A 25,676-nucleotide genomic window follows, 5' to 3' on the forward strand; every position below is an offset into this window, starting at 1 on the left:
CTAGCACTTTGGGAGGCCGAGACGGGCGGATCACGAGGTCAGGAGATCAAGACCATCCTGGCTAACAGGGTGAAACCCCGTCTCTACTAAAAAATACAAAAAAACTAGCTGGGCGAGGTGGCGGGTGCCTGTAGTCCCAGCTACTTGGGAGGCTGAGGCAGGAGAATGGCATAAACCCGGGAGGCGGAGCTTGTAGCAAGCTAAGATCCGGCCACTGCACTCCAGCCTGGGCTACAGAGCAAGACCCCGTCTCAAAAAAAAAAAAAAAAAAAAAAAAAAAAAAGAAGTTCCCTTAGAGGCTGGATCCATACCACTGTTCCACCCAGGAGATGATGAGGTGCAGACACGGGAAGGGACATGTCCAGGGTCTCCCCATTCCCAGGCTGGGGCTCTTTTCCCCCCTTCCCCCCGCACAGTCCACCTCCCCTCCAGGGACACTGTACTCACTTGCTGGTTCATTCACTCTCACCTCAGTCTCCCTGAGCCTCTCCTGAGGGGCCTCATCAATGGTGAGCCTGGGAGTAGGGAGAGGACGCTCTCAGAGGGAGGGATCCTGGTCACTGGTGGGCACCATCTCCCTCTTCCCGACACCCCTCCTCACCTGGGCTCTGGCCCCTCTTCCTTCTCTTTCACAGCAGCCTCAGCCTCCCCGTCGCTGCCTGGAGCCTGGTCTCCTGGGCGCAGGTGAGAAGTTCTGTGAGCCCCCATGCTCAGGAAGCCTGGCTGTAACTCGAGAGAGGCCCTGGGAGATGCCCACCCACCCCACGCCCACAGAGGGGCATTGCCCACTCAAAGACACACAGTACCAAGGGCAGCCAGGACTGGAGCCCGAGTGGTCCTCTCTCCCTGTCCACATACAGACAGCGCCCTGGATGGCACATGGCTTGCCCTGCCCCGAAGATCTCTCACCCCTGGCGCTCTTCTTCCTGCGCATAGAGGCTCGGACAAGGTCAGAGCCGAAGTGGGCATTGTGGTGCCGCTGGGAGCGTGCCTCCTGGAACCAGTCCCCTGTCAGGATCTTCAGCTGCCCAGGGTCTGCCAGTGAGGCCCGGAGCTTGCTGGAGGAAAGGGGAGGGTGTGGCTGTCATGACTCACTCAAGCAACATTCCCACAACCCACATGGTACCAGGCTTGGGACCAGGGGCCAGGGACCCAACAGCAAATCAGACTTGATCTGTGCTGTGGAGGAGCTCGGGCTGCTGGGGAGACCGAGTCCAGAAGAGACAAGTACATGATAGTGAACTGGATGATGTGATAGAAATAAGAAGAGCCAGCTCTGCCTGGGAGAATCCAGGAGGGTTTCCCAGAGGAGGTGACATTTGAATTGCCTTTATTTATTTATTTACTTATTTTGAGATGGGGTCTCCCTCTATGCCCAGGCTGGAGTGCTGTGGCGCAATCTCGGCTCACTGCAACCTTCACCTCCCAGGCTCAAGTGATCCTCCCACGTCAGCCTCCTGAGTAGCTGGGACTACAGGCGCGTGCCACCTTGCTCAGCTAATTTTTTGTATTTTGTTTTGTAGAGACGGAGCTTTTCAATGTTGCCCAGGCTAGTCTCTAACTCCTGGACTCAAGCGATCCACCTGCCTCAGCCTCCCAAAATGTTGTAAACCACCGTGCCCGGTCTTGAATTTCTTCTTAAAAGACAAATTGGAATTCTCCAGGTAGAGAAGGATAATAGTTATTACACTTTTTATTTTATTATTATTTTTTTGAGAGAGAGTCTTGCTCTGTTGCCTGGGCTGGAGTGCAGTGGCATGATCATGGCTCACTGCAGCCTGACCTCCTGGGTTCAAGCAATTCTGTCACCTCAGCTGCCTAAATAGCTGGGACTACAGGCACATACCACCACGCCAGGCCATTTTTTTTATATTTTGTAGAAATAGGGTCTCACTGTGTTGTCCAGGCTGGTCTTGAATTCCTGGGCTCAAGCAATCCTCCCGTCTCAGCCTCTCAAAGTGCTGGGATTACAGGAGTCGCCACTATCCCTGGCCAATTCCTTTTAAATCAGTGAAGTAGGACTCCTTAGCCCCATTTTATAGACAAGGAGCGTGGTGCTCAAGGAGGTCAGGTGAGTTGCCAAGGCTACAAAGCTAGGAAGTATCTGTCCCCAAACATTGCTTGTAACACCCATGCTCTTCTACCACCGTGCTCTTCCAGTACCAGCATAGGCATAGAAGTGCAGTGTGGGTTCAGGGACTGGGGAGCATCTGAGTGGCTGGAGGGGTCACTTTGTGTCTGTGTGTTGGGTGGGGGTTATGGTGGAAGAGGAGATGGTGGGGGCTGGCAAGGACCGACCAGGGAGGCCCAGTGGACCATGCCTAGGAGCTTGCCCTTGACACTGGGGAGCCAGGAGAAGTTTCAGCGGGGACATTAAGGACAGATCTGGCCAGGCACGATGGCTTGCATCTGTAATCCCAGCACTTTGGGAGGCCGAGGCGGGTGGATCATCTGAGGTCAGGGGTTTGAGACCAGCCTGGCCAACGTGGTAAAACACCATCTCTACTAAAAATACAAAAATTAGCTGGGCGTGGTGGCAGGTGCCTGCAATCCCAGCTACTTGGGAGACTGTGGCAGGAGAACTGCTTGAACCTGGAGGGGCGGAGGTTGCAGTGAGCCAAGATTGTGCCACTTCACTCCAGCCTGGGCGAAAAAATGAAACTGTCTCAAAAAAAATAAAAATAAAAATAAAAAAAGGACAGATCTGGGGAACACCAGCTGCAGGAGGTGGGCCCAAGAGGCAAGCCTGGAGGCAGAGAGGCTGGCGAGAAAGCTGGTGCAGTCACCCCTGGAGAAGTGATGAGCTGTGAGCTGGCCAAGGCCAGAGGAGACTAAAGGGCGAAACCAAGAACCACGCAGACATCTGATGGCGGTGGTGTCAGTAGGGAGCAGGCTGGGGGCCACTCAAGCCTCTCAATGCTCCCTGGCCAGGGTCTGCCCTGCATTGCCTTACCTGACCCGCCCCTCCTCCAGCTGGCACAGGCGGGCATCTCGTTGGAGGACGCCAGCAATGGCCTCCTGCTCCTCCTCTGTCAGGAAGCTGAGGTCCAATAGTCCTTCAGTCTCAGGCTTTGGCCCATGCGCCATGGGGAGGGAGGGCAGAGCCCAAAGCCCCTCTTGAGATGGGTGGCCCCTCTGGGGCATCAGCTGGGGCTGTGCCCCAGCTGGGCACACGTAGCTTCCTGGGGGCAGACCAAGGGTCAGGTCAAGCCCTGCACAAATGCTTGGCACATCCTGGAACCAACAGCCCTTTTCTCCCCAAACACTTGGCCAGGTATGGGTAGTGTGCCACCCCAGGACGGCTGAGCTCAAGGTGGGGTGACAGGCACTCATGCACACATGCATACACTAGCCCTTGAATGCACTCAGGGACACAGTGGAAGAAGCAAGAGACACACATGCACACACCCTGAGGTAGGGCCACACAGAACTGCAGCGATGGAACACACAGACACACGTGCACACGCGGATCCACGTAGGCATAGATATGGCCGCACATGCACATGGACACCTGCATAAAGACAGGCACATGTAGAGCTGTTCCCCCAGAAAGGGCCCTCTGCAGACACAGACCCGGACCTGTGCCCACGAGAGACATGCACATACATTTTTTTTTTTTTTTTTTTTGAGAAGGAACTTTGCTCTTTTGCCCAGGCTGGAGTACAGTGGTGCAGTCTCATCTCACTGCAACCTCCGCCCGACGGATCCGCCTGCCTCGGCCTTCCAAGGTGCTGGGATTACAGGTGTGAGCCACCAAGCCCAGCCCTACACATGTTCTTAAATTTGCACACAGTGGCCAGGCGTGGTAGCTCACACCTGTAATCCCAACACTTTGGGAGGCCAAGGTGGGCCGATCACCTGAGGTCAGGAGTTTGAGACCAGCCTGGCCAACATGGTGAAACCCCTGTCTCTACTAAAAATACAAATATTATGGCCGGGTACAGTGGTTCACCCCTGTAATCCCAGCACTTTGGAAGGCCGAGGTGGGCGGATCACCTGAGGTCAGGAGTTTGAGACCAGCCTGACCAACATGGAGAAACCTCATCTCTACTAAAAATACAAAATTAGCTGGGCATGGTGGTGCCTGCCTGTAATCCCAGCTACTCGGGAAGCTGAGGTGGGAGAATTGCTTGAACCTGGGAGGCAGAGGTTATGGTGAGCCAAGATCACACCATTGCACTCCAGCCTGGACAAAAACAGCGAAACTCCGTCTCCAAAAAAAAAAAAAAAGAAAAGAAAAATTAGCTGGGCTTGGTGGCACATGCCTGTAATTCCAGCTACTTGGGAAGCTGAGGCAGGAGAATCTCTTGAACCCGAGAGGTGGAGGTTGCAGTGAGCTGCGATGGTGCCACTGCACTCCAGCCTGGGCAACAGAGTGAGACTCTGTCTCAAAACAAAAACAAACAAAAAAACCTGTGCACAGCATATGCACACCAACAGGGATGGGCCCGTCCGGATGGGTTCACCGAGACAAGAACAAGCCTGGGGACAAATGTGTCCCTCAATAAAGATGTACATAAAAATCACACAGACTCTGGCACACACACATGGTCTGAGTTGTGAGCTCCTTGGAGGCAGGGAGAGGGAGTGATCCTCAAAGCCAGTACTTTGCACACAACAGATGGTTGGTAAAAGTTTGATTAATTAAATGCAGAAATATACCTGCACATACATGGGAATGCACACATACAACCACCCACTTAGACACACACACATACACACACACACGCACGCGCACACACACGTGCGCACACACACACATGCACACACACACATGTACATCTGCTCACTCCCCTGGGCCGGGAACCTCACAGCCTGGGTCCCCCCCCGCCACCCTTCACCTCCACCCTGCCCTGGCCCACTTGGCCTTCCTGTCTGAGGCAACCTCCTCCTCAGCCCACACCCCCAACTTCCTCCCCTGAGGTAACTGCCGCACCCACTCCCATGGAGGCCTCCAACCCAGGGATGCCCCCGCTGCCAGCCCTGCCCTCTTGCCTGGAGCCACCGGGCCCCTCTGCTCTAGCCACACGGTTCTCCCAAGACCAGGCTGGGGTCCCGGCGGTGGAGGCCTAAGCTGGCACAGCAGCCCATGCTCAGGTACCACAGTGACTCCGGAAAGAAAACATTTGCCCAGCGCTGAGGGGCATGTAGACGTGGCAAGGGGCCCATGACTTGGTCAGGGCTGTGTCCTGAGCCCACTGGGCGGCCTCTCCTCTCTTCCCCGCCCCTTCCATGCCAGGGCTCCAGGTGGGGCCGGGACCGGTGGAGGCAGCTTGGCAGGCGGGTCCTGGCTTGTGTCCACCGCCTGCTATATTCTGTCCCCTCCCAGCTGAGTCAGTGGCCGAGTCCCAGCGATCCCTCCTGACACCCTCAGGAGCTGAAGGCCTCGGCATGGCTGCACGGTGTGCATTCGCTCTGTGGATACCTGTGTGCTCCACAACAGCAGTTTCCCTGAACTTCTATGGCCAAGGTGTGGGTCTTGCAAACGCATAGTTCAGGCTCCCCTGTGGATTGGGGTGTGAACCCACGTCCCTCTCTGTGCCCTGGTCCGAGTCTGGTGGGCCTGTCTGCGTAGCGTGGGTCTGTGAGCTGTGTAGTTGCTGTGTGAGTGTGTCTGTGTGTCCTGCTGCAGTGTGATGCTGCATGATGACTATATTGTCCGTGCGGTGTGTTCAGTGACTTTCTAGGTGACAGCACCATGTGGGGTGTGTGCAGTATGCATTGTGCATTTCCTCCTGTGCCGTACGTGTGACTGGGCTGTGTGCTGTGGGGTGTCCGCTGGTGCCTTGGGGGCCACCAGGTATGTGTGTCTGAGTGTGGATGGAGGTGGGAGAGGACATTTGGCAGAATTGAGCCTATTTCTGTCCTGCAGGCCTGCCTGAGCTGGGCCATGGGCATCAGCCCAGCCTCCTCAGCAGTTCCCCTCCCTGAAGTCCCCTCTCCTACCAGAGGCAGAATCAAGTGTTTGGTCTTCCCTGCTGTTTTGACACTGTGGGACAGACCCATTGGTCAAGAGGAGGGTCTGTCCATCTGTCCGGCTGTTCCAGTTCCAGACACGCGCCCACCTCCCCCAACCGCAAGGTGCTGGAGGGTGCTCAGGATACCAGGTGGCAGTGCCTGCGTCTCTGGACCCTGGCAGGGGACCCTGGCGCCGACGTGTGTTACCTGTAGGGGTCCAGTATGGGAGGACACCTTCGCAGGTGACTCCAGCTCCCCTGGCAGCTGAGTTTCAGGGACTGGGAGAAGAGCAGTGAGAGAAGGCGGCTGACTCAACAGGCAGCCCAGCCAGCAGCTGCCCCACACCGAGGAGGAGGAAACACCTCGGCAGGGCCTGATGCAAAACCGGGCCTGGACTCCCAGCGCCCCGGGGTGCGCCCCCGCAGCTGACTGGAGAGGCCGGGCTTGGCCCCAGCTCCACTGAGCAGGCCCCAGCCACTCTGTCCAATGGGTAGCAGCCCCACCTTACCCACAGCGGAGCTGGTAGGAACTCGCTCAGAAAGCAAGTTAGAAACCTTTCTTTTCCAGCACCAAGGGGAATGGAAGGATGGCAGAATTTGCAGTTAGACCACCCTGCGCAGGGTCCCTGCTCTGCCACTGGGTGTGCGACCTTAAGCAGGTCTCTTCCATTTCTTCTGATGCAAACTGTGGGTAGCAGTGTGCAAGGAGCCTATTCTAAGGGAAGTGAAAGTGCCCGGTGCGAGCTGGCAGTCAGGGTGAGGTGTCCCCACTCCAGCATAGTCCAATGCCCATGGCCATTTCAGCAGCTGCTGCCCTCTGTATCCACATGCACCTCTGGGACATGCTGGCCACAGCAGAGCAGCCCTCTCTGTCCCCTCTGCTGTCCTGGGCCCCATCTGTTTGAGGAGGCCTGAAATCTTCCAGTGCCAAGGTGAGGGTCCCACACTGTCTGTCTATGGGGAGCCCCCCCTGAACACCCCATTCTACACCCAGCTTCTGCCCACCCTGAGATTAGAAGGTTTGGGCCCTAGATTACATTGGCTTCAGGACCATGAACCTCCTGGGTTGTCTTGGGCACAAGAGGCCACACCAAAGCTTTCTGACTCCCCCTAAGTCCACTTCACTTTCCATGGCCTGCCCTGGCCCGACCCCCTCCCCTGAACCTAGGGCCATGGATTAAAGATTAGAGGGCTCCTCATAGACCCCTGGGAGAGGTAGGGCAAGGGGTGGTTTATAAACAAAACCAGTCTGGGCACGGTTACTCATGCTTGTAATCCCAGTACTTTGGGAAGTCGAGGTGGGCGGATCACTCTAGGACAGGAGTTTGAGACCAGTCTGGCCAACATGGTGAAACCCCATCTCTACTCAAAATACAAAAATTAACTGGGCATAGTGGCGAGTGCTTGCAGTCCCAGCTACTCGGGAGGCTGAGGCAGGAGAATCGCTCGAACCCAGGAGGCGGAGGTTGTAGTGAGCTGAGATCTTGCCACTGCCCTCCAGCCTGGGCAACACAGCGAGACTCCGTCTCAGAAAAGCAAACAAAAAACCCACTCTTCCTCCTCGTCATCAGAACTGGCTCCCACCACCACTGAGAGACAGAGGGCCCCTCCTCCATCTCAGCCCACAGTTGAGGCTTCTCTACTTATTTTTGCAAGTTAATCTTATTTTCCTCATCTGTTAAATGGGGGTAATAATCCCTCCTCAGAGGATTTTCATTAAAATTCAGTGAGATCCTTGAAGACCTTATTTATTTGTTTGTTTGTTTTGAGATGGAGTCTCGCTCTGTTGCCCAGGCTGGAGTGCAGTGGCACGTTCTTGGCTCACTGCAGCCTCCACTTCCTGGGTTCAAGTGATTCTCATGTCTCAGCCTCCTGAGTAGCTGGAACTACAGGTGCCCGCCACCATGCCCGGCTAATTTTTGTATTTTGAGTAGAGATGGGGTTTTACCATGTTGCCAGGCTGGTCTTGAACTCCTGGCCTCAGGTGATCCACCTGCCTCAGCCTCCCAAAGTGCTAGGCTTACAGGCGTGAGCCACCACGCCCAGTCCCCAGTAGACTCTTGATTAATGCATTTATGCACCCACACATGCAATACCCATTGAGCAGCTGCTGTGGGACCGTTACTATGATGATGCCTCCTCCATTAAGGCCCTCAAAACGGAAGGAGAGTGGCCAACAGCATCCTCACCCCTTCCTGCCATCCTGGTCCTGGCACCTGCAATGATGTTTCTCTGCCCGCTTCTCACCTCTCAGTAGCCCTCCCTCCTGGAAGGCATGAAACTTCATTCTCTGGTCTTCGGGTTTCTAAATTTCCCTTCCTTTCTCTGTTCTCCTGTCCTTCCTATAGCTGTGACTCCCTGACGCTGATACTTCCAGCCATCTCTCCTGCTGTGTTTCAACCTGCATTCATCTGGCCTCTTCCCCACTTGAAACCTATTTCCAAGTTCCCACCTCTGTAACCAGCCCCCATCATCCTGGCCCCTGGCCTCCTGCTGCTTCCTGCCACCTCCAGGTGCTGTCCACACTTCACTCCAGGTGCCCTCCCATCTGTCTGTCTCCGCTGTCCTCCCCCTGCCCAGGTCTCAGTCCCCGCTCAGCCTCTTCTGGAAGCCTCCTCTTCTCCTGCCACATGAGGCCTCTCTGGCCCTTTGTTGCACAGCTTTCAAACATACTTTTCTTTGTCATCCTCTGGTTTGGAAGGTGCCAGCAGACAGCCAGGCCATCCCTCGGGCCCATTCACACATTTCCAAACCAGTCCAGTCCCATTTAGACACATCCTGAGATGGAAGCCTCACCACTTCCCAGGACAGCCTAGCCCTCAGCCTGACCCTCAGGATTGCTGCCCTTACTCAGGCTTTCTCCCCTTCATCACCTATACCCGTAGAGCCTTAGCTACGGACTATTTCCTGTCCTTCAACACCCCTGGGCCTTCTGTGCTCCCTGTGGGAATACTTTTCCCCAGCTCTAGGACTCACTCAGCCTCCTCCAGAGTTCAGTGCCCCTGCACTGCAGCCAGTCTCTAGGCAACGTTCCTGTTAAGAGGGACGTTAAGAGGCAGGGTCCTAGAGGCCAGCAGATCTGGGTTACAATCTGGCTCTGCCGCATGGTTCCCTTGTGGCCTGGGATCGATGGCAATCCCTGTAAGCCTCACTGTCTTCCTTTATGAAGTGGGGACAGTCGCCATCTCACAGGCCTGCGGCTGGCGGGAGAGCGTCTCACCTCCGCGGCCATTCTCCTTTCGTATCACAGCACCTCTCATTTCCACTCCCGTGCTCCAGTGAGGCCATCGCACAGGGTGGCTCTGAGTGGGGGCCCTGGAGCCCAGCTGCTGGGTTTGAACCATAGTTCCACTTTTCCTACCTCTGTGACCTGGAGCAAATCAATCCTCTGCTTACTTCTTCATCTGTAAAATGGGATGGTGGCATCTACCTTGTTGTAGGGCTGTTGTGAGGCTAAGACGGTATTTTATCACAAGGCCTAACACAGAGTAAGCACTCGCTGTTGGTGACTTTTTTTTTTTTGAGACAGGGACTTAGGCTGGACACGGTGACTCACACCTGTAATCCCAGCACTTTGGGAGGCCGAAGCAGGCGGATCACAAGGTTAGGAGTTTGAGACCAGCCTGGCCAACATGGTGAAACCCCGTCTCTACTGAAAATAATGGCTTATGCCTGTAATCTCAGCACTTTGGGAGGCTGAGGCAGGCGGGTCACCTGAGGAGTTAGTTTGAGATCAGCCTGGCCAACATGGTAAAACCCTGCCTCTCCTAAAAATACAAATTAATATTTGTATGGCAGGCCCCTGTAATCCCAGATATTTGGGAAGCTGAGGCATGAGAATTACTTGAACTCAGGAGGCAGGCATTGCAGTGAGCTGAGAACGCACCATTGCACTCCAGCTTGGGCAACCGAGTGAGATTCTGTCTGCCAAAATATAAAGAAAGAAAGAAAAAGGAGAAAAAAGAAAAGTAAACGGAATTGCTCTGAAGTGGGGAGAGGGCACCTCTGCCTTGCCCTGGAGAAGTCCCAGGCTTGGAGGCCACAGCACTGCAGGGTCTGGGGTGAGCTGGCAGATGCCTGACCACGGACTCCATGGTCACCTTCTAGACCAAATCCTTGGCTAGTTCAACTTAAGTGATGCATGGACAGGGTTGGGAAAGGCTTCAGGGAGGAAGCAGCTTTTAAGCTGGGCCTTGGTTAGGCAGGGCCGCCATGAGAGAGACGGTGGAGAGCAAAGGATCAGAGGTAGGCGAGGGCTGGATGGATACAGGGGCCAGAGGCTGACAGTGCTCTTTGGCTCATCCCCAACTCAGCACCCCTGGGGGCGGTGGGGACAGCAGTGGAGGCCCTACACAGCCCCAACCACAATCCTACAAGTCCTTCCCAACAGGGACAATGGAAGGGGTTTCAATGCTCACCTGCCTCAAGAGGAAAGCTTTGGAATGGGGAATGTAGAATGGCAGGGAATTCCCAAACTGCAGGGGCGGGATATACCTGAGGGATGCTGATGGCTCCAGGCATTGGACACAGACTCAACCATGGTGCTGGCAACCAGACCCTCGTCAAGGGTAGGAGGGTCCCAAGAATACCAAGACGCTATGAGCTGAGGGGCGAGGGGGCCCCAGAGAGGGAGAAAACAATGACAGGCACCAACTGGAGTCAAAAGTCTTTATTGTCCTGCCCCGGGAACCCTTCCCAAAGGAATCCACAGAGCAGAGGGGCGAGGCGGGCGGCACAGGGCCTTGGTGACGTGAAGAAAGGGGGAGCTGGAGTTAGGCGGTGGACAGCCCCTTCAGTTCCCTGATGGCACTGGCTGTGCTGGCAGGTCACCCAGGGGAGCCATCACCAGCGTGACGTCCACACCTGGGGCTGGGGCTGAGTGCTGTCTACACTGCTCTGTCTACACAGTCACTCTGGCACTTGTCAGGTCCACTCACCTCTCTGGCCCCAAACTGCAGGGGTAGATGGGTCCAATGCTGGGAGGCACTGGGAGGCTGTGGGACAGTAAAGAGAGGACTGCATGGGCTGGAGGATGCCAGATGGGCACACACGTCCCCCAGGGCAGTTGCTGGCAGAAGTCTGACAAAGGGACCAGCCAGCCCCTCTGGACCATTCTAGAGGCATTCTAGGTGAAGGTCCTAGGGCAGCTTCGCTTATAGAGACTACTAAGTGTACCCCACCCCATGCTGAGGCCAGAGCTAATGCAGGACAGCCTCCCAATCCAGCTCTGGTCCCAGGGCCACCTTGACAGGTGAGCCCAAATGTCCTCCTCTCTCCGTTCTGGGCTGGGCTGAGGCAGGACCCCAGCAGGCAGTGACGGGAGCAGCTTTACAGAGGGAAGACAAGGCCCTTCAACAGAAGAACAAAGGGGCTTCCAGGGCCAGAGTCACAGGCCTGGGGAGGAGGGGACAGGGTGCTTCTGAGAGGCAGGGAGACAACAAACCCCCGCCTCATGCTGGTCCTCAGCCCTTCCATCCTGCCAGCCCTGATCCCTGGTCCACAACAGCAGGCCCAACCATGCCTTTTGGGGTGAGGAGAAAAAAATCTGGAACCAAAAGGGATGGCGGCTGTTTCCTCGGGACCCTGGTGGGTGCGGGGCCACAGAGCAGCCATCACCGGAGGTTAAAGACCAAGCTGACGGTGAGGATGATGCCCAGGAGAAGGATGAACGGCAGCCAGGTCTTCACGAAGGCCCCAACACTGACAAAGAGAAAGGACAGAGCATAGGTGGGCAGGGCCTGGTGAGCAAGTGTGCGGCCCACAGCCCTGTGCACCCACAGACCCCGATGGTGCTGCCATCCCTAAGGAAAACCCTACAACCACCCCCTCACCCCAAACTTGGTCAATCAAGGAAGCAGGGTGGGCCTGGTTGCTGACTATGGGGGATTACCAGCTATGCTCCTGGTGGAGATTTACTGACACCTCGATGGTTGGGAACAGGAGACGTGCTCCCACTTTCTAGGCTTCACTGGCTCCATCTATAGCCACCCACCTCTGGGGTGAGGTCTCCAGCAAGAGGACCAGGAATTGCAGTTTCGGTATGGAAGCCACGTGCCCTCTGCCCACGGACTTCATAATGGGGACTGCTGGGAGGTCTGGGGCTGGCAGGGGTCAGCAGTGTTGTGGCTGCAGCAAAGCAGCTGGGAGCCGGCGGCCTGGGTTCAACCTCTGTGTGACCACAGTTATTCTCACGGGACTTCTAAAAGCCATGCAGTACTTAAAAATATCCCTAAAAGTCTTCTTTTTAGAAGCTCTTAATGATGAACATGGCTAAGAGGAAAGCTTGGAGAGGCGGCCAGATCAGCACTAGCCTATGCTGGTTCACGAGTCTGGGCTCTGCTGTGGCCATGCTGTGGGGACCATGGGCGACTCACTCAACCTCTCTGCCTGGGAAGGGACCTGTGGGGGCAGTCATTCTGAGAGGATCTACCTGCTCACTTTACCGGAGCACAGGTATCTGTAGAAGCCTCCCTGAGGAGCCGGAATCACTGTCTGCATTTCACCAAGGACAGCTGTGGCTCAGAGAGACCAAGGCAGTTGCCCATGGTCTCACAGCGGGTAAGTGCCAGAGCTGCATTTCGAGCCCAGGTGGAGCTGGACTCCAGTACAGCCACCTCCCTCTCCACCAGGCCCTCAGCTCGTCACTCTAGAACCACCACGGCTCCAACTGGCATCTGTTCCAACTGTCCCGGCTGACTGAAGGACGCCAGGAATGGTCTTTCTAGGATCCTTGGGAGAGCAGCCTCTGCGCAGTGTGTGGGTGGGCGGGCAGGAGGGCAGCTCACCTGACGTACTTCCCATAGAGCAGGCAGAAGAAGCAGAGCGTCACCATATTCCAGTTGGTGCTGTTGTTGTAGCGCATCAGATTCAGGGCCAATGCCACGTGCGAGTGGCAGTTGTCACAGCAGAGATTGTGCTGGAGGCACCGGAAGGGCTGGTCAGGATAGGCTGCAAGGGAGTATCCCCCCTGGTCCCAGCCTGGGGAGTGCTGGTGCCCTGGCCCACCTACCATGCGGTGCTTGTACTCCTCAGAGGCATCATGCACAGCCGTGTCCCACGCGTTGGGCCCGCTAGCATAGACCTGAGCAGGGTCCAACTTCCAGTACCTGGTGGGAGAGAAGGGCTCTGGAAACTGACTTGGCTCCTTTGTGCCCTCAGCTCTACGCATGTCCTCTGAGGCCTACCCTGTGCCCGGGTCTGAGCTGGGTGCTGAGGTGTGCAGTGAACCAGATCTGGGGTAAGTGTCACGTGGCAGTCAACTGTGACACAGGGTAAGGCTGGTGCCATGGGGGATCCTGGGGGGATATGGAATGAAGTTAGGGGTGCTATGCTCTGAGAGTCTGTGTCCCCGCCAAATTCATATGTTGAAATCTTAACCCCCAAGGTGATAGTATGAGGAGGTGGGGCCTTTGGGAGGTGATGAGCTCTCATGAATGGGATCCATGTCCTTTGTTATTAACAGAGCCCTGAGGGAGACCCCTCAGCCCTCCACCACGTGGAGACACAGTGGGAAGGCACCTCAGGTCCTCACCAGACACTGACTACCAGCACCTGCACCCAGGACTGTCCAGTCTTCAGAATTGTGGGAAATATATTTCTGTTGTTTCTAAGATACCCAATCGATGAGATTTTGTTATGGCAGCCAGAAGGACTAAGATGGGGTGTGAGAAGGCTTCCTGGAGGTGACACCTGGGTCCAGTCTGAAGGAAGAGGGTTAGCCAGGCAAAGAAAGAAGAGGTGGGCATTCCAGGCCGAGGGAACAGCTTAAGCTAAGTGAGAGGCATAAAACTGTGCAGCGTGTCCCATAACTGAAGTGACTGAGCCTTCCTGGAGGATGCGGAAGGAGGAACACGGTGATGGAATGCTGGCAGCTAAGGCTGGAGATGCAGGTGAGGCCACATCATGTGGGGAGTTTACCCAGCAGCAAGCACTCTCTCCGTCTCCCATGCAGCTTGCCAGGGTGAGTGGGAGGGACGCTGATGGTGCTAAAGCCCATAAACCTCAAGGTGGGTGAGGTTCCAAGCACCAGAGTGCCGGGTGGGTCTCAGGCCAAGGAGAGCTGGGAGGTCAGGGTGCCCCTTGGCTGTTGTGTAGGGGAATGGCTTGGTGGAGGAGTCTAGAGACCACCGCCTGGACTGGGGCTGCTTAGGGGCTACTGCTTGGAAAATGACGCCCTTAAAGCTGTCCTTGAAGAGCAGCTGGCAGCGAATACCTGGCGGCCCAGAGGCTCCTGGACTACACTGCCGCCTGCAGGAGGAAGCCAGAGCAGGCAGCAGGAAGCCCTGCTCCAGGCCATCTCAGCTGTGTGGGACACCAACTCCTCCTCGGCCCAGTCCCTCCCCCCAGTGCAGCCTTGGGCAACAGGTCACCTGAGGACACTGATGACTGAGGCACTGTCACCAGGCCCGCAGCTGAGGTGGGCACCCAAGACTGCAAAGATGAAGACAAAATGTCCCAAAACCAAACCAGCAATAGCTCCCAAAAGGCTGAACAGTTTTTATTCTCTCCAACCAGAGCTTTCCAGCAGAGCTCCAAACAATGCCTCTCTTCTACCTTCCACAGCTCATTTGTTCCCAAAGGGCGGGAGAGTGAGTCTTGAGAGAGACAGATCTGGGTGTGGGTCCCAGCTCTGCCACTTCCTGTGCGACCTTGACCAAGTCCCTTCCCTTTCCTCACCCTTGCCATGGAGTTGAACATACAAACCTGAAGAGCTGCGGCAAGGCCCAGATGGTCTACAGGTAAAGGCCCTAGCCAGGGGCTGGTGCGGCAGGCACTCCGTACAGGGCTGCCATGCTCTGGTGGACCCTGGCTGACTCCCTCTCCACCCCAAATACTCTATCCTCAGGGTGCTGTCCCTGCTGTGCCCCAGAAGGCCTGGCCCGCCTGGGCAGGAGCAACCTGCCTCTAGAGCCAGTCACATGGGTGTTCATCACTTACTTGGCAGGCTTTCCAAAGGCCATATTGTCCTCCTGTTGAGGGACAAAAGCAGAGGTCAGTAAGGAACTTACATTGGGGCCAGATGACAAACCTGGGTAGGTGGTGGAAGTGCAGTGACTTAGAAGGGGGTATGTCAGGGGTGGGGGGGCCAGAAGTGGTGCCTGGGTCCTGCCCTGGGGCTGGCATGGCATCTAAAGAGCTAGTGGCTGTTCTGCAGGAAGAAGGCAGTGTGGCACAAGTGCACAGAGCACTGCATCAGAGATCAAAGGCCTAGGGCTCCAACTGCCACTGCCCCTTCGTGTGGCACCCAGGAATTCTCTTGCCCTCTCTGGGCCTCATTTTCTCCAAGTTCTCTGGTCAGTGTTCTCTGATCTTTGAGGACCAGCAGGAGGTTTCCATCATGGTCTGGCATCCAGACTCAACAGTGGTGGCCCACATGGAGCCCATTTCCGCGCCCAGCAGTCTGACTGCATTCATAGTAGGGCGGAGGCCCTGGGCCCAGAAGGACTTCCTGTGAGGGAGACACTGCAGTGAAGTCCTAGACTCATCACATTAGACCTGGGGTACAGGAGTTACACAGAGACAGACTCTGGGTTCAGATCAGGGAGACCCTGCTGACAGACCTGGCCAATGATTAATCACCATAAAAATATATGACAAAATAATGGATGTGAAAGTATTTTTAAGTACAAAGCGACAGACCTTTGTTGTGTTAAGATGGTCATGACAACTATTAATATAAATAGGCTGGTGCCACCACACCCCTTCAGTCCAGTCTCTGACACCTGGAGACAGGATGATGCATGCTTCTCTGCTGCTAGCCCACTGGACCAGTCTTGGTCACATCCCCAGGGAACAGACCTGAGAACACAGCTGGTTCATTCTAAAGCCCCACCCCCTCTTCTCCATGACCACACCCAGGGAACCGTATCAGCCTCCCCTGTCCCCCAACCTTGACTCCCACCTTCTGAAGGTCCAGAGATGTGGTTCCTGGATGGTCTGACTCTCCACTCTTGCCTCTAATCCCTACCCATGTCTCGGTACCCCAGGGGTGGGGGCAAAGGGCTGGGTCAGTTACTTAAGAATCCTTCTGGCCACACTGCCCTCCCGGCCTGTCCTGGAGGCAAGAGAAGGGGGAAAGGGGTCAAACACTGGTGAGGGGTACAGGGCCAGGGCCAGGACTGTGGGGTATCTGCGTTCTCCTGGGTCTGGGGAGACAGGAAGCCTGCAGGCAAGACAAGACAGCCTTCCACTTAAACCTTGGACCCCCCAGGGTGGGCAGAATGGGGACTCACCGAGACAAAGTAGGGGCCTGCAAAGTCCCGAATGACTCCTGTGGATGTGCAGATGCCCATGTGGCCGATGATGGGGAAAAACCACCTATGAGGAAAAGGACAGGGAAGGGACAGAGCTTAGGGGATCTTTCAGCCAGTTAAGACAGATGTTGGGGACACTTCATACCGCACAGAAGCATGTGAATATTACGTTTCGTTGATGAATGGCCATTCGGGTGATTCAGAGGGCTGGGGAAGCACAGAGAAGGGCAACTGCAAACTGGCAGCACAATGGGATACCTCGGCATCCTGCCAGGACGGCTGTAACTCAAACGACAGCAACACAGATGCAGGTGAGGGCAAGGGACAACCAGAGCTCTCATTCACTGCTGGTGGGAGGGATGAACTGTTTCTACCATTTATTTATTTTTTTTAAACAGAGTCTTGCTCTGTCGCCCAGGCTGGAGTACAGTGGCATAATCTTGGCTCACTGCAACCTCCACCTCCCAGGTTCAAGCGATTCTCCTGCCTCAGTCTCCTGAGTAGCTAGGACTACAGGTGCACGCCAACATGCCTGGCTAACTTTTGTATCTTTAGCAGACACAAGGTTTCATCATGTTGGCCAGGCTGGTCTCGAACTCCCAACCTCAAGTGATCTGCCTGCCTCAGCCTCCCAAAGTGCTGGAATTACAGGCGTGAGCCACCGCGCCTGGCCTGTTTCTACCATTGGGGAAAAGTTTGGCACTATACTCTATGCCTCAGCAGCTTCACTTTTGGAGCCCTCTTTGCCCTCACCCCTGGGAAATAACATTTGCCAAAACTCATTGAACTGTACTCTTAAAATGTGTACATTTTATTGTATATAAACTATAATTCAATAAAATTGATAAAAACAACTATAAAGAATCCAAATGTCCAACAGTACAATGAATAAGTGTGGTATAGTTATACATTGAAATAGTCCATAATAATGAAAAAGAGTGTAACTTCTGATACACACAACATAGGCTTTCACAGACATAAGGGTGAATGAAGGAAATCTTACACAAAGTGCGTAACACAGCACTCTGTTTACACGAAGTCCAAGAAAAGGCAAAACTGATCTACGGCTAGAGGTCCACAGCGGGGTGGAATCTGTGGTAGAACTGACTGGGAGGGCACAAGGGGGTCCTGTGGGTGTTGGTAATGCTTTCTAGCCTCCATCTGGGTGGTGGTTATATGAGTGCGTGATATGCAAAAATTCTTTCAGCTGTATACCTGAGATTCGTGCACCGTTTGGTACAGAAGTTATACCTCAGTAAGAAAGTTAAAAAAAAAAGGTGGGCGAACATGACACCAATGTGGGTGGGGGAGTTCAGGAAAGGCTTCCCTGAGAAAATAACGAAGAAACAGAATGTGCAAGGGTAGAAACTGGAACAGAAGCATGGTATATGCCAGGAAATGAAAGTTCCTTTTTTAAAAAACCATGGGCATTAAAAAACAACAAATCCCAGATGCACCCCAATATGCCACACATAGGAACCCCAGACCTGTCTGCGTTCTAAGAACCACAGCCCTACAGGACCTGGGTGCTGGAGAGACTGATCCAGTTTAAGGAGAACTCACAGGGCCAGTGGCCAGGTCCTGGCCTCAATGCTGTCTGGGCATGAGCACAAAGCACCTGGCTAGGGATGGAGGCCAAGCCTCCAGAGAGGCAGTTCAAAAAAGCAGTTACGGGGGCTGGGGTGGAGTCAGTAAAGATTTCACAGAGGAGGTGACTTTTAACCTTGACCTGTGAAAGGACAGAACATCGACAGGCGGAAACTACCACTGCAGAGCAAGAAAGTGGTGCATGTGCCTGCAAGAATGAAAGGGGGAGAGGTCAGCTCAGGGGCTACTGCTGTACCACTGGCAAGAGATGACGGAGCTCCTGACTAGAGGATCAGGGGCAGGGTGGTGAGAAGCACATGGATTCAAAAGATCTTTCAAATGAAGACTGGAGAGTTTACGGCTGACAGGATAGGGGTCTTCCAGGTCTACAGCTTCAGCGCTTGAGAGGATGGTGGGGACAGAGTGGTCTTTTGAGAACTAAATTCAGATTCCGTCATTCCCCTGCTCAATGCCCATTAATGGCTTCCTACTACACTTATAATACACTTCAAACTTCTTCCAACACTGTGGCGGTAATTATCCCTTGAGCCTCTTCTCACTCCCCTCTCTAGCTACACTGCCTGCTTGTGGCTCCTCAAACATGCCGAATCCTCCCGCCCCATGCTTTCTCTGTATATGCCCTCTCCACTGTCTGCAACACTCTTCCCCAAGAGCATGGCACAGCTAACTCCTCACTGATTAGGCCTCAGCCTCACTGTCAGCTTCGGAGGTCTTGCCTGAACGGTGTCTTCCTGCACAGCCACCCAATCCCAGATTCCACTACAATGCTTTACTTCCCTCATAGTATCTACTACTATCCAAAATTATCTCAGTTATTTACATGCTCTCTCTCCACTAGAACATAAGCTCGGAGACAGCAAGGATTTTGTCTTGTTTATTACGGCAGTGCCTGCATATAGCTGCAACTCACTAAATATTTGTTGACTAAATAATGAATGAACATCCTGCATTTAAGAGTGGAGTCAGGGGGTGGGTGCTGTGGCTCACGCCTGTAATCCTGGCACTTTGGAAGGCCAAAGCAGTTGGATTGCTTGAGCCCAGGAATTTGAGGCCAGCCTGGGCAACACAGTAAGACCCTGTATCTAAAAAAAATCTAAAAATTAACTGGAGGATCGCTTGATTCCAGGAAGTTGAGGTTGCAGTAAGCCAAGGCCAGGCTCAGTGGCTCACGCCTATAATCCCAGCACTTTGGGAGGCAGAGGCTGGTGGATGACTTGAGGTCAGGAGTTCGAGACGAGCCTGGCAAACATGGGGAAACCCTGCCTATACTAAAAATACAAAAATTAGCTGGGCATGGTGGCGTTGTGCCTGTAGTCCCAGCTACTTGAGAGGCTGAGGCACGAGAATCACTTGAACCCCAGAGGCGGAGGTTGCAGTGAGCTGAGATCACGCCACTACACTCCAGCCTGGGTGACAGAGCAAGACTCTGTCTCTAAATAAATGAATAAATAAACAAACAAATAAAAAATTAAAAACAACAAACGCCAAGAGTGAAGTCATGCTCAGATATCATCTGGGTTGAGGCTTGACTTTGTTCTGGGCAAGTTACTCATTCCTATCTCTCTGTGGATAGTAAAAATTACCTTAATGAGGAGCTACTGTGAGGATTAAATGGCTAGACTTATCCATTTACACAGTGCCTAGGACCCTGCCTTCTGCTTGGCAGCTGCTCAGTGTTGTCATCTCGAGGTATTCAATACATAAGCACTATTTGACTGACTGCACTAACATAGAATAAGTTGCAGAAGATCCACAGGCCACAGGATGGACACTCAGGATTATGGGAAAGTAGCTCATCCTGATCTCAGGACTGCCCTCCACCCCCATCTCTGCCCCCATTCCTTTCATCTGCTTGGGAGGAAGTCTGGGTCCCACCAGGATTCCACACGCCACAGCTGTGCTGGCAGCAGCTGATGGAAATCAGAGTAAAGGCTGGAAGCCCCAGAGAAGAAACCCTCCAAGTGGTTTGTCAGCCTGGAAGCTCCAGGAAGGCAGGTCCAGAGCCGCTTTGTGAACTACCTTCTATTTAGGATCTAGTACATAATAGGTGCTTTATGAAGATTTAATGAATGAATAAATGACTCACTCACCCTGGAGCTCAATCTGGGAAGGTAGGCTAACTCAGCAAAAAAGCCCCACACTGGCTTCTAAGCCTTACTTCCTCATCTATAAAATGGGGACAACAGTATCTATTTTCATAGGTTGACATAAGGATTGAGTGAGTGAACATACAATGTTTAGGCCAGAGGAAGCATCTAATCTAGCTGTTTTTTTAGTAGCAGCAGCCATTAAACTGGTTTTTCTTTTCTTTTTTTCTGGTTACTGCAGCACTTTTATTTTTCCTTCACAATGAGGTGCTGCTGGGGCTTAATGTTCTCACGTAACAGTAGAAAAACAAAATCTGTTCTCATCTCTTTAAAGAATTGAGAATTGCATACAAAAAAATTTCACATAAATTAGAACCATGAATACATTTACAGGTGTAAATGCAAACTGCTTCCAACTCACGGCAAGTAACGGCCCACAGTGTTCTGGCAGGAAAACATCAGCTAAGAAAGGAAACTGGGTCCTATGGCTTGGACTTGCCAACCTTGACAGACCCGCAGGACAGAAACAACTGGTTCAGGAGCCCTTGCCAGCCTCCAGAGAAATCCCAGAACACTCAGCCATGATATATTAATACCCTGCATAGATTGCAGACTGCTGGCCATGCAGACTCACCAAGCCACAGACTTGTCTTCCACAGGCACGTTCTGACCTTACCATGCAATGACCAAGCCACATGTACTAAGGGTTGAAAGCAAAGATGCGTACAGGGTATTAAACAAATACCAAGGGGAACAGTTAACTTGAATACAAGGTCAAAATCAGCAACAAGTTCTACAATCCCGTGCTGATATCAGATACAAGCTTCAAGGACAATTTCTTTTCGAAGGCTTATTCCAGTTTTGTGAGGCTAGCATGAGGTATATGCATTTGCCAGGGGCAAATTTATACTTCTGAATTAACCCATGCAGCAAATGCTATGCATCTGCTCGCAGTCCATTTAGAAGCATTTGCAGTGGGCGACAGAGGGGCCTGACTTGTACTCCTGCTTGCTAATCCACATCTGCTGGAAGGTGGACAGTGAAGCCAGGATGGAGCCGCTGATCCACATCGAGTACTTGCACTATGAGCTTGATCTTCATGGTGCTGGGTGCCATGGCGTTGATCTCTTTCTGTATCCTGTCGGTGATGCCCGGGTACATGGTGGTGCCGCCGGACAGCACCACGCTGGTGTACAGGTCTTTGTCGATGTCCACGTCACACTTCATGATGGAGTTGAACGTGGTCTTGTGGATGCCGCAAGATTCCATACCCAGGAAGGAAGGCTGGAACAGCGCCTCCGGACACTGGAACCGCTTGTTGCCGACGGTGATGACCTGGCCATAGGGCAGCTCGTAGCTCTTCTCCAGGGAGGAGGATGCAGCGGTGGCCATTTCCTGCTCGAAGTCCAGGATGACAAAAATATGAAATGCTTCACGAATCTGCGTGTCATCCTGGCGCAGGGGCCATGCAAATCTTCTCTGTATTGTTCCAATTTTAGTATACGTGCTGCCGAGGCGAGCACTATTTCATGCAGAATTACCAGCATCTCTGAGGGGGTAGACAGATCTTTGGGTTCCATTTCCTCCTCTGATCTCTCCTCAAAAGACAGGTGAGAGTTCCCTGTGCCACATCTATGCCTAGCTCTGCAATCATCACTATACAGTAATACTACAATGGCTAATTGACCTTTATCTCCCTCCTGCTGGAGGTGAGTCCTTTGAAAGTGACATGGTTTGGATCTGTCCCCACCAAATCTCCTGTCAAACTGTAGTCCCCATGATGGAGGTGGGGCCTGGTGGTGGGATCATGAGGCTAGCTTTCTCATAAATGGTTCAGCACCATCCCTTCGCTGCTGTTCTCGTAATAGTGAGTTTTCCCAAGATCTGGTTGTTTCTAAGTGTGTAGTATCTCCCCCCTCACTCCCTCTTGCTCCTAATCCCGCCATGTGAGATGGCTCACTCCCCCTCTGCCTTACACCATGACTGGAAGTTTCCTGAGGTCTCCCCAGAAGCAGAAGCCGCTATACTTCCTGTATAGCCTGCAGAAGCATGAGTCAATCAAACCTCTTATCTTTACAAATTATCCAGTCTCAAGTATTAGTGCAAGAATGGACTAACACAGAAGGGAACATGAACCGTTTGACAGGAACAGAGCATCTTATTCATCTTGGTCTTATGAACACCTGTACACAGATCTGAACAGAAGTGGGCTATGAGCTGCTTTTGGCCCAGATAATCAGGGATTGTGGTGCCTCCACCTCACGCTGCTACCATTCTCTGCAGAGGACCATGCCACAAATGGTGTTTTTGAGAATAAGAAAGGCCAAAGAGAGTTTAGGATCACAAGACAGTTCTAAGAAAACCAATACATTTCCTGAGTATCCCTCCCTGTTATTTTCTTTCTTTTTTTTTTTTTTGAGATGGAGTTTTGCTCTTGTTGCCCAGGCTACAGTGCAAAGGCAGGATCTTGGCTCACCGCAACCTCCACCTCCTGGGATCAAGTGATTCTCCTGCCTCTGCCTCCTGAGTAGCTGAGATTACAGGCATGCGCCACCATCCCGGCTAATTTTGTATTTTTAGTAGAGATGGGGTTTCTCCATGTTGGTCAGGCTAGTCTTGAACTCCCAACCTCAGGTGATTCGCCTGCCTTGGCCTCCCAAAGTGCTGCGATTACAGGCGTGAGCCACCACACCCAGCCCCTCCCTGTTATTTTCACACTAATATTTTATTTTCTTCACAGCACTAATCACTATCAGGTGCTCTTTTATTAGCTTACTTGTTGACTGTCTATCTCCTTCCACTATGACTTAAACTCTCAAAGGTGTAAAGACCGTATCTCCTTTATTCATCACTCTGTATTTGCATCACCTAGAACTATCTGGGAACGTAGGGGTCACTTAGCACATGTGTTAAAAGAACACTGAATGAATTAATGTACACATTTTTCTAAGATTTTATTTCATTATTTGAGACGGAGTTTCACTGTGTTGCCCACGCTGGAGTGCAGTGGTGCAATCTTGGCTCACTGCAAACTCCACTTGCCGGGTTCAGGCAATTCTCCTGCCTCAGCTTCCAGAGTAGCTGGGATTATAGGCACCTGCCACTATGCCCAGCTAATTTATCACCACGTTGGCCAGGCTGGTCTCGAACTCCCGATCCACCCGCCTCAGCCTCCCAAAGTGCTGGGATTACAGGCATAAGCCACCGCGCCTGGCCCAAGATTTATTTTTAAAGAACAGTTGGATGCTCTTATATGCATAAGTATTTGAAAACACAAAATAATTCAAGTATTTTAACATAATTCAAAAACTACAACCTTTTTAGCATCAGCAACACCTAAGGCCCCAAATGATCCCTTCTCCACATCACCACTTGGCTGTTATTGATATCAGGGGAACAAGTTATCCCATTAGGTGAGAGTGGATAAAACATAGGGCAAAGAGCAAGTTAGATCAGAAAACTGAGTTCTTAATGCCTTTGCTTATTGGGGTGAGAACCTGATCAAGACACTTAATGCTACAAGCAACTCAGCTTCACCATCTGAGAAGATAACCCACCTTAGAAAATGGATGTTTAATTCTGAGAAAATGGATGTTTAAGAGCTTGGTAAACTGTCCAGCACGGTGAGGAGGGGTTACATTTATCAGCTGTCAAGGCTGAAGCAGGAGGGCAAACCACCTCTCCCCATATGAGAGCTCCTCCCAAAAGGCGGCAAGCGGTACCAGAACACCTGCTTCTCCCCTGACAAAGGCTGATGTTATAGAAAAAACTTTGGTCTGTGAGGCAGACAACCTGGGATCTAAACCCGCTTTGCAACTGAGATGGCACGTGAGACAAAGGGTTGGACTCCCAGATCTCTGGGGGCCCTTCCAATGTTGACATCCCAGGATCTCGTGTGGTCCCAACCAAACTCCCACTCCTGCTCCCAGACCCAGCGGGATGTCGAATATGGTAAGCGACCAGTAATTTGCTCAATGAGTTAATAAACCAGTGAATTAATAACAATGTCTCCTCAGATCCGATGAGGGACTCCCTCTTCTACACACTCACAGCTCGAGTCTCCCAGCCACTTGCCCTTTCCTGCTGGCCTACAACTCTCTCTCCGGCTACACCAGGTGTATTGAGAGCAGGGAGCGTGTCCCAACCGTGTGCACAAACTGGCACTGCATGGACGGCGGGGTTCTGGTGATTGGGCGAGGCGTGCGGGCCAGACCCGAGGAAAAGGCTTGCTACGCGTCGGGGCCGGAGGCTAGCCCGGGCCAGCCGAGGGACGCCGCGTGGACTCCGGCTCTCCCTGGGCCCTCCTAGTCCCCAGGCGGATGCCGGAAGAGACTCACGTGAGCACCGGGATGGGCGTCCACACCACGCAGTAGGGGAAGCGGCTCCGTTCCACGTCCATGGCGACGCCGCCGGAGCCGTGATACTGCTTCATGTCCGTCTCGGCCGCCGTCGGCGCCTCCACTTCCGCCATCCTGGGCGGGGGTGGCGGCGGCGGCAACAAGAGCGGAGAACCTCCTTCCGCTTCCGCCATGCTGCGCGCGCCCCGCTGCGACTGGCCCGGCTCTAGTGCCGCTAGTCCCCATGGCGTCACTTCCGGGAGATGGGGTCCGCCCCGGTTGGCCTTCCCCCGGGAATCCGAGCCGCGTCCCTCTGGGCCCGGCCAGCCCCGCCCCACTCCCTCTGCGCCTACCAGCCCCGAGTGTTTGCCGCGTACGCCCCGCGGCTGCAGAAAGGATGCCTTCAGGCAGTTCGCAGTCTAGCGCCGGAGACTTATAAAGAACTCTGTAATTCAGTACGCTGAGGGCTCTTAGGAGGTGTGGTACAGTCGCTATTTATTGAGCACTTCTTAGGTGCCAAGCACTTGACAAGAATTGTTTCTAATCCCCATAAACTGATTAGACATCCAAATTAGGTATTTCCCTTCTGTTACAAGTGAGAAACTGAGGCTCAGGAGGTGAGGTGAGAGGCCACGATTCAAACCCAAGTGTTTTTTTGGGGGGTGGTGGAATTTTTTGCTCTTGTTGCCCAGGCTGGAGTGCAATGGCACGATCTTGGCTCACTGCAACCTCCACCTCCCAGGTTCAGGCTATCCTCCTGCCTCAGCCTCCCGAGTAGCTGGGATTACAGGCGTGTGCCACCACGCCCAGCTAAGTTTTGTATTTTTAGTAGAGGTGGGGTTTCACCATGTTAGCCAGGATGGTCTCGAACTTCTGACCTTGTGATCCGTCCGCCTTGGCCTCCCAAAGTGTTGGGATTACAGGCGTGAGCCACCGCGTCTGGCCCAAACCCAAGTCTTACACCTCCCTTGCCCTTTTCATTCTGTGGTCCTCTCACGAGGTAGTGGGAGCATAAAGGAAGGAGAGACTACAATTGTGTGTGCGCACGTGTGTGTGTGTGTGTATGTATTTTATTGTATATACAGGGAAGACCTGCTGGAAGATAGGATATTACTGAGTTGAGTCTTGATGTCTGCCATGTGGCTCGGGAGTGGGGGTATGGGTGCAGCGGTGCAAAGAAGGGAAGGCCGTGCAGAGCACTGTGTACAAGAGTGTGAATACTTACTGGAGTAAATGATAAGCCTTAGATGTGATGTGATCCAATCCCTTCATTGTACAAATAGAAAAACGGGCTCAGGAAAGTTAATTGTTTGAGATCACACACAACCATACTTACAGAGAAGCCAGGCTCAAATGTTGGAGCCTTTTGGCTTTTTAAAGGATACCAAGACAGACAAAGGAAATGAAGTCTACTGGGGTGGGGAGGGGAAGTAG

General features: G+C 53.2%; 2 protein-coding genes, 1 non-coding gene and 1 pseudogene across 5 annotated transcripts; all 4 read right to left on the minus strand.

Moving 5' to 3' along the window:
* Window positions 1-292: 292 nt before the first annotated feature.
* On the minus strand, window positions 293-6,535 carry SYTL1 (synaptotagmin like 1). Its single transcript, XM_023219515.1, has 5 exons — window positions 6,166-6,535; window positions 2,954-3,182; window positions 910-1,058; window positions 602-674; window positions 293-515 (listed from the first exon to the last, which is right to left on the minus strand). Exons 2-5 carry the CDS (start codon window positions 3,142-3,144, stop codon window positions 293-295), a joined length of 636 nt encoding a protein of 211 aa, XP_023075283.1. The 5' UTR covers window positions 3,145-3,182; window positions 6,166-6,535.
* A 4,076-nt stretch (window positions 6,536-10,611) lies between these two features.
* TMEM222 (transmembrane protein 222) lies at window positions 10,612-24,482 on the minus strand. 2 transcript variants are annotated; one of them, XM_023219517.1, is made up of 6 exons: window positions 24,243-24,482; window positions 16,190-16,274; window positions 14,895-14,926; window positions 12,967-13,063; window positions 12,743-12,873; window positions 10,612-11,657 (listed from the first exon to the last, which is right to left on the minus strand). In XM_023219517.1, the coding sequence occupies exons 1-6, from the start codon at window positions 24,434-24,436 to the stop codon at window positions 11,570-11,572; spliced, it is 627 nt and encodes a 208-aa protein (XP_023075285.1). In that variant the 5' UTR covers window positions 24,437-24,482; the 3' UTR covers window positions 10,612-11,569. The 2 variants fall into 2 exon arrangements, with proteins under 2 accessions (XP_023075285.1, XP_023075284.1); XM_023219516.1 differs by having other exon boundaries at window positions 12,743-13,063; window positions 24,243-24,473.
* LOC111547632 lies at window positions 19,216-22,962 on the minus strand (annotated as a pseudogene). The gene has a single exon (XR_002733179.3). The product of XR_002733179.3 is annotated as an actin, muscle-like (transcript).
* Window positions 21,322-21,428, minus strand: LOC111547793. Its single transcript, XR_002733222.1, has one exon. It is a non-coding gene; the product is annotated as a U6 spliceosomal RNA (small nuclear RNA).
* Window positions 24,483-25,676: the final 1,194 nt, after the last annotated feature.

The sequence above is a fragment of the Piliocolobus tephrosceles genome, chromosome 1 (genome assembly GCF_002776525.5).
Source record: "Piliocolobus tephrosceles isolate RC106 chromosome 1, ASM277652v3, whole genome shotgun sequence".
NCBI lineage: Eukaryota > Metazoa > Chordata > Mammalia > Primates > Cercopithecidae > Piliocolobus > Piliocolobus tephrosceles.

Bases quoted from the DNA above. Each gene is read 5' to 3' on its own strand.
- SYTL1 (XM_023219515.1), bottom strand. From the start codon at position 3,144: ATGCCCCAGAGGGGCCACCCATCTCAAGAGGGGCTTTGGGCTCTGCCC. The intron at 675-909 runs GTGAGAGATCTT...ACCTGCGCCCAG, and splicing joins CAGGAAGAAGAGCGCCAGGG to GAGACCAGGCTCCAGGCAGC. The intron at 516-601 runs GTGAGGAGGGGT...CCCTACTCCCAG, and splicing joins GAAGAGGGGCCAGAGCCCAG to GCTCACCATTGATGAGGCCC.
- TMEM222 (XM_023219516.1), bottom strand. From the start codon at position 24,436: ATGGCGGAAGCGGAAGGAGGTTCTCCGCTCTTGTTGCCGCCGCCGCCA. The intron at 13,064-14,894 runs GTAAGTGATGAA...CTCTCCCACCAG, and splicing joins GCCTTTGGAAAGCCTGCCAA to GTACTGGAAGTTGGACCCTG. The intron at 11,658-12,742 runs GTGAGCTGCCCT...TCTCTTTGTCAG, and splicing joins CTCTATGGGAAGTACGTCAG to TGTTGGGGCCTTCGTGAAGA.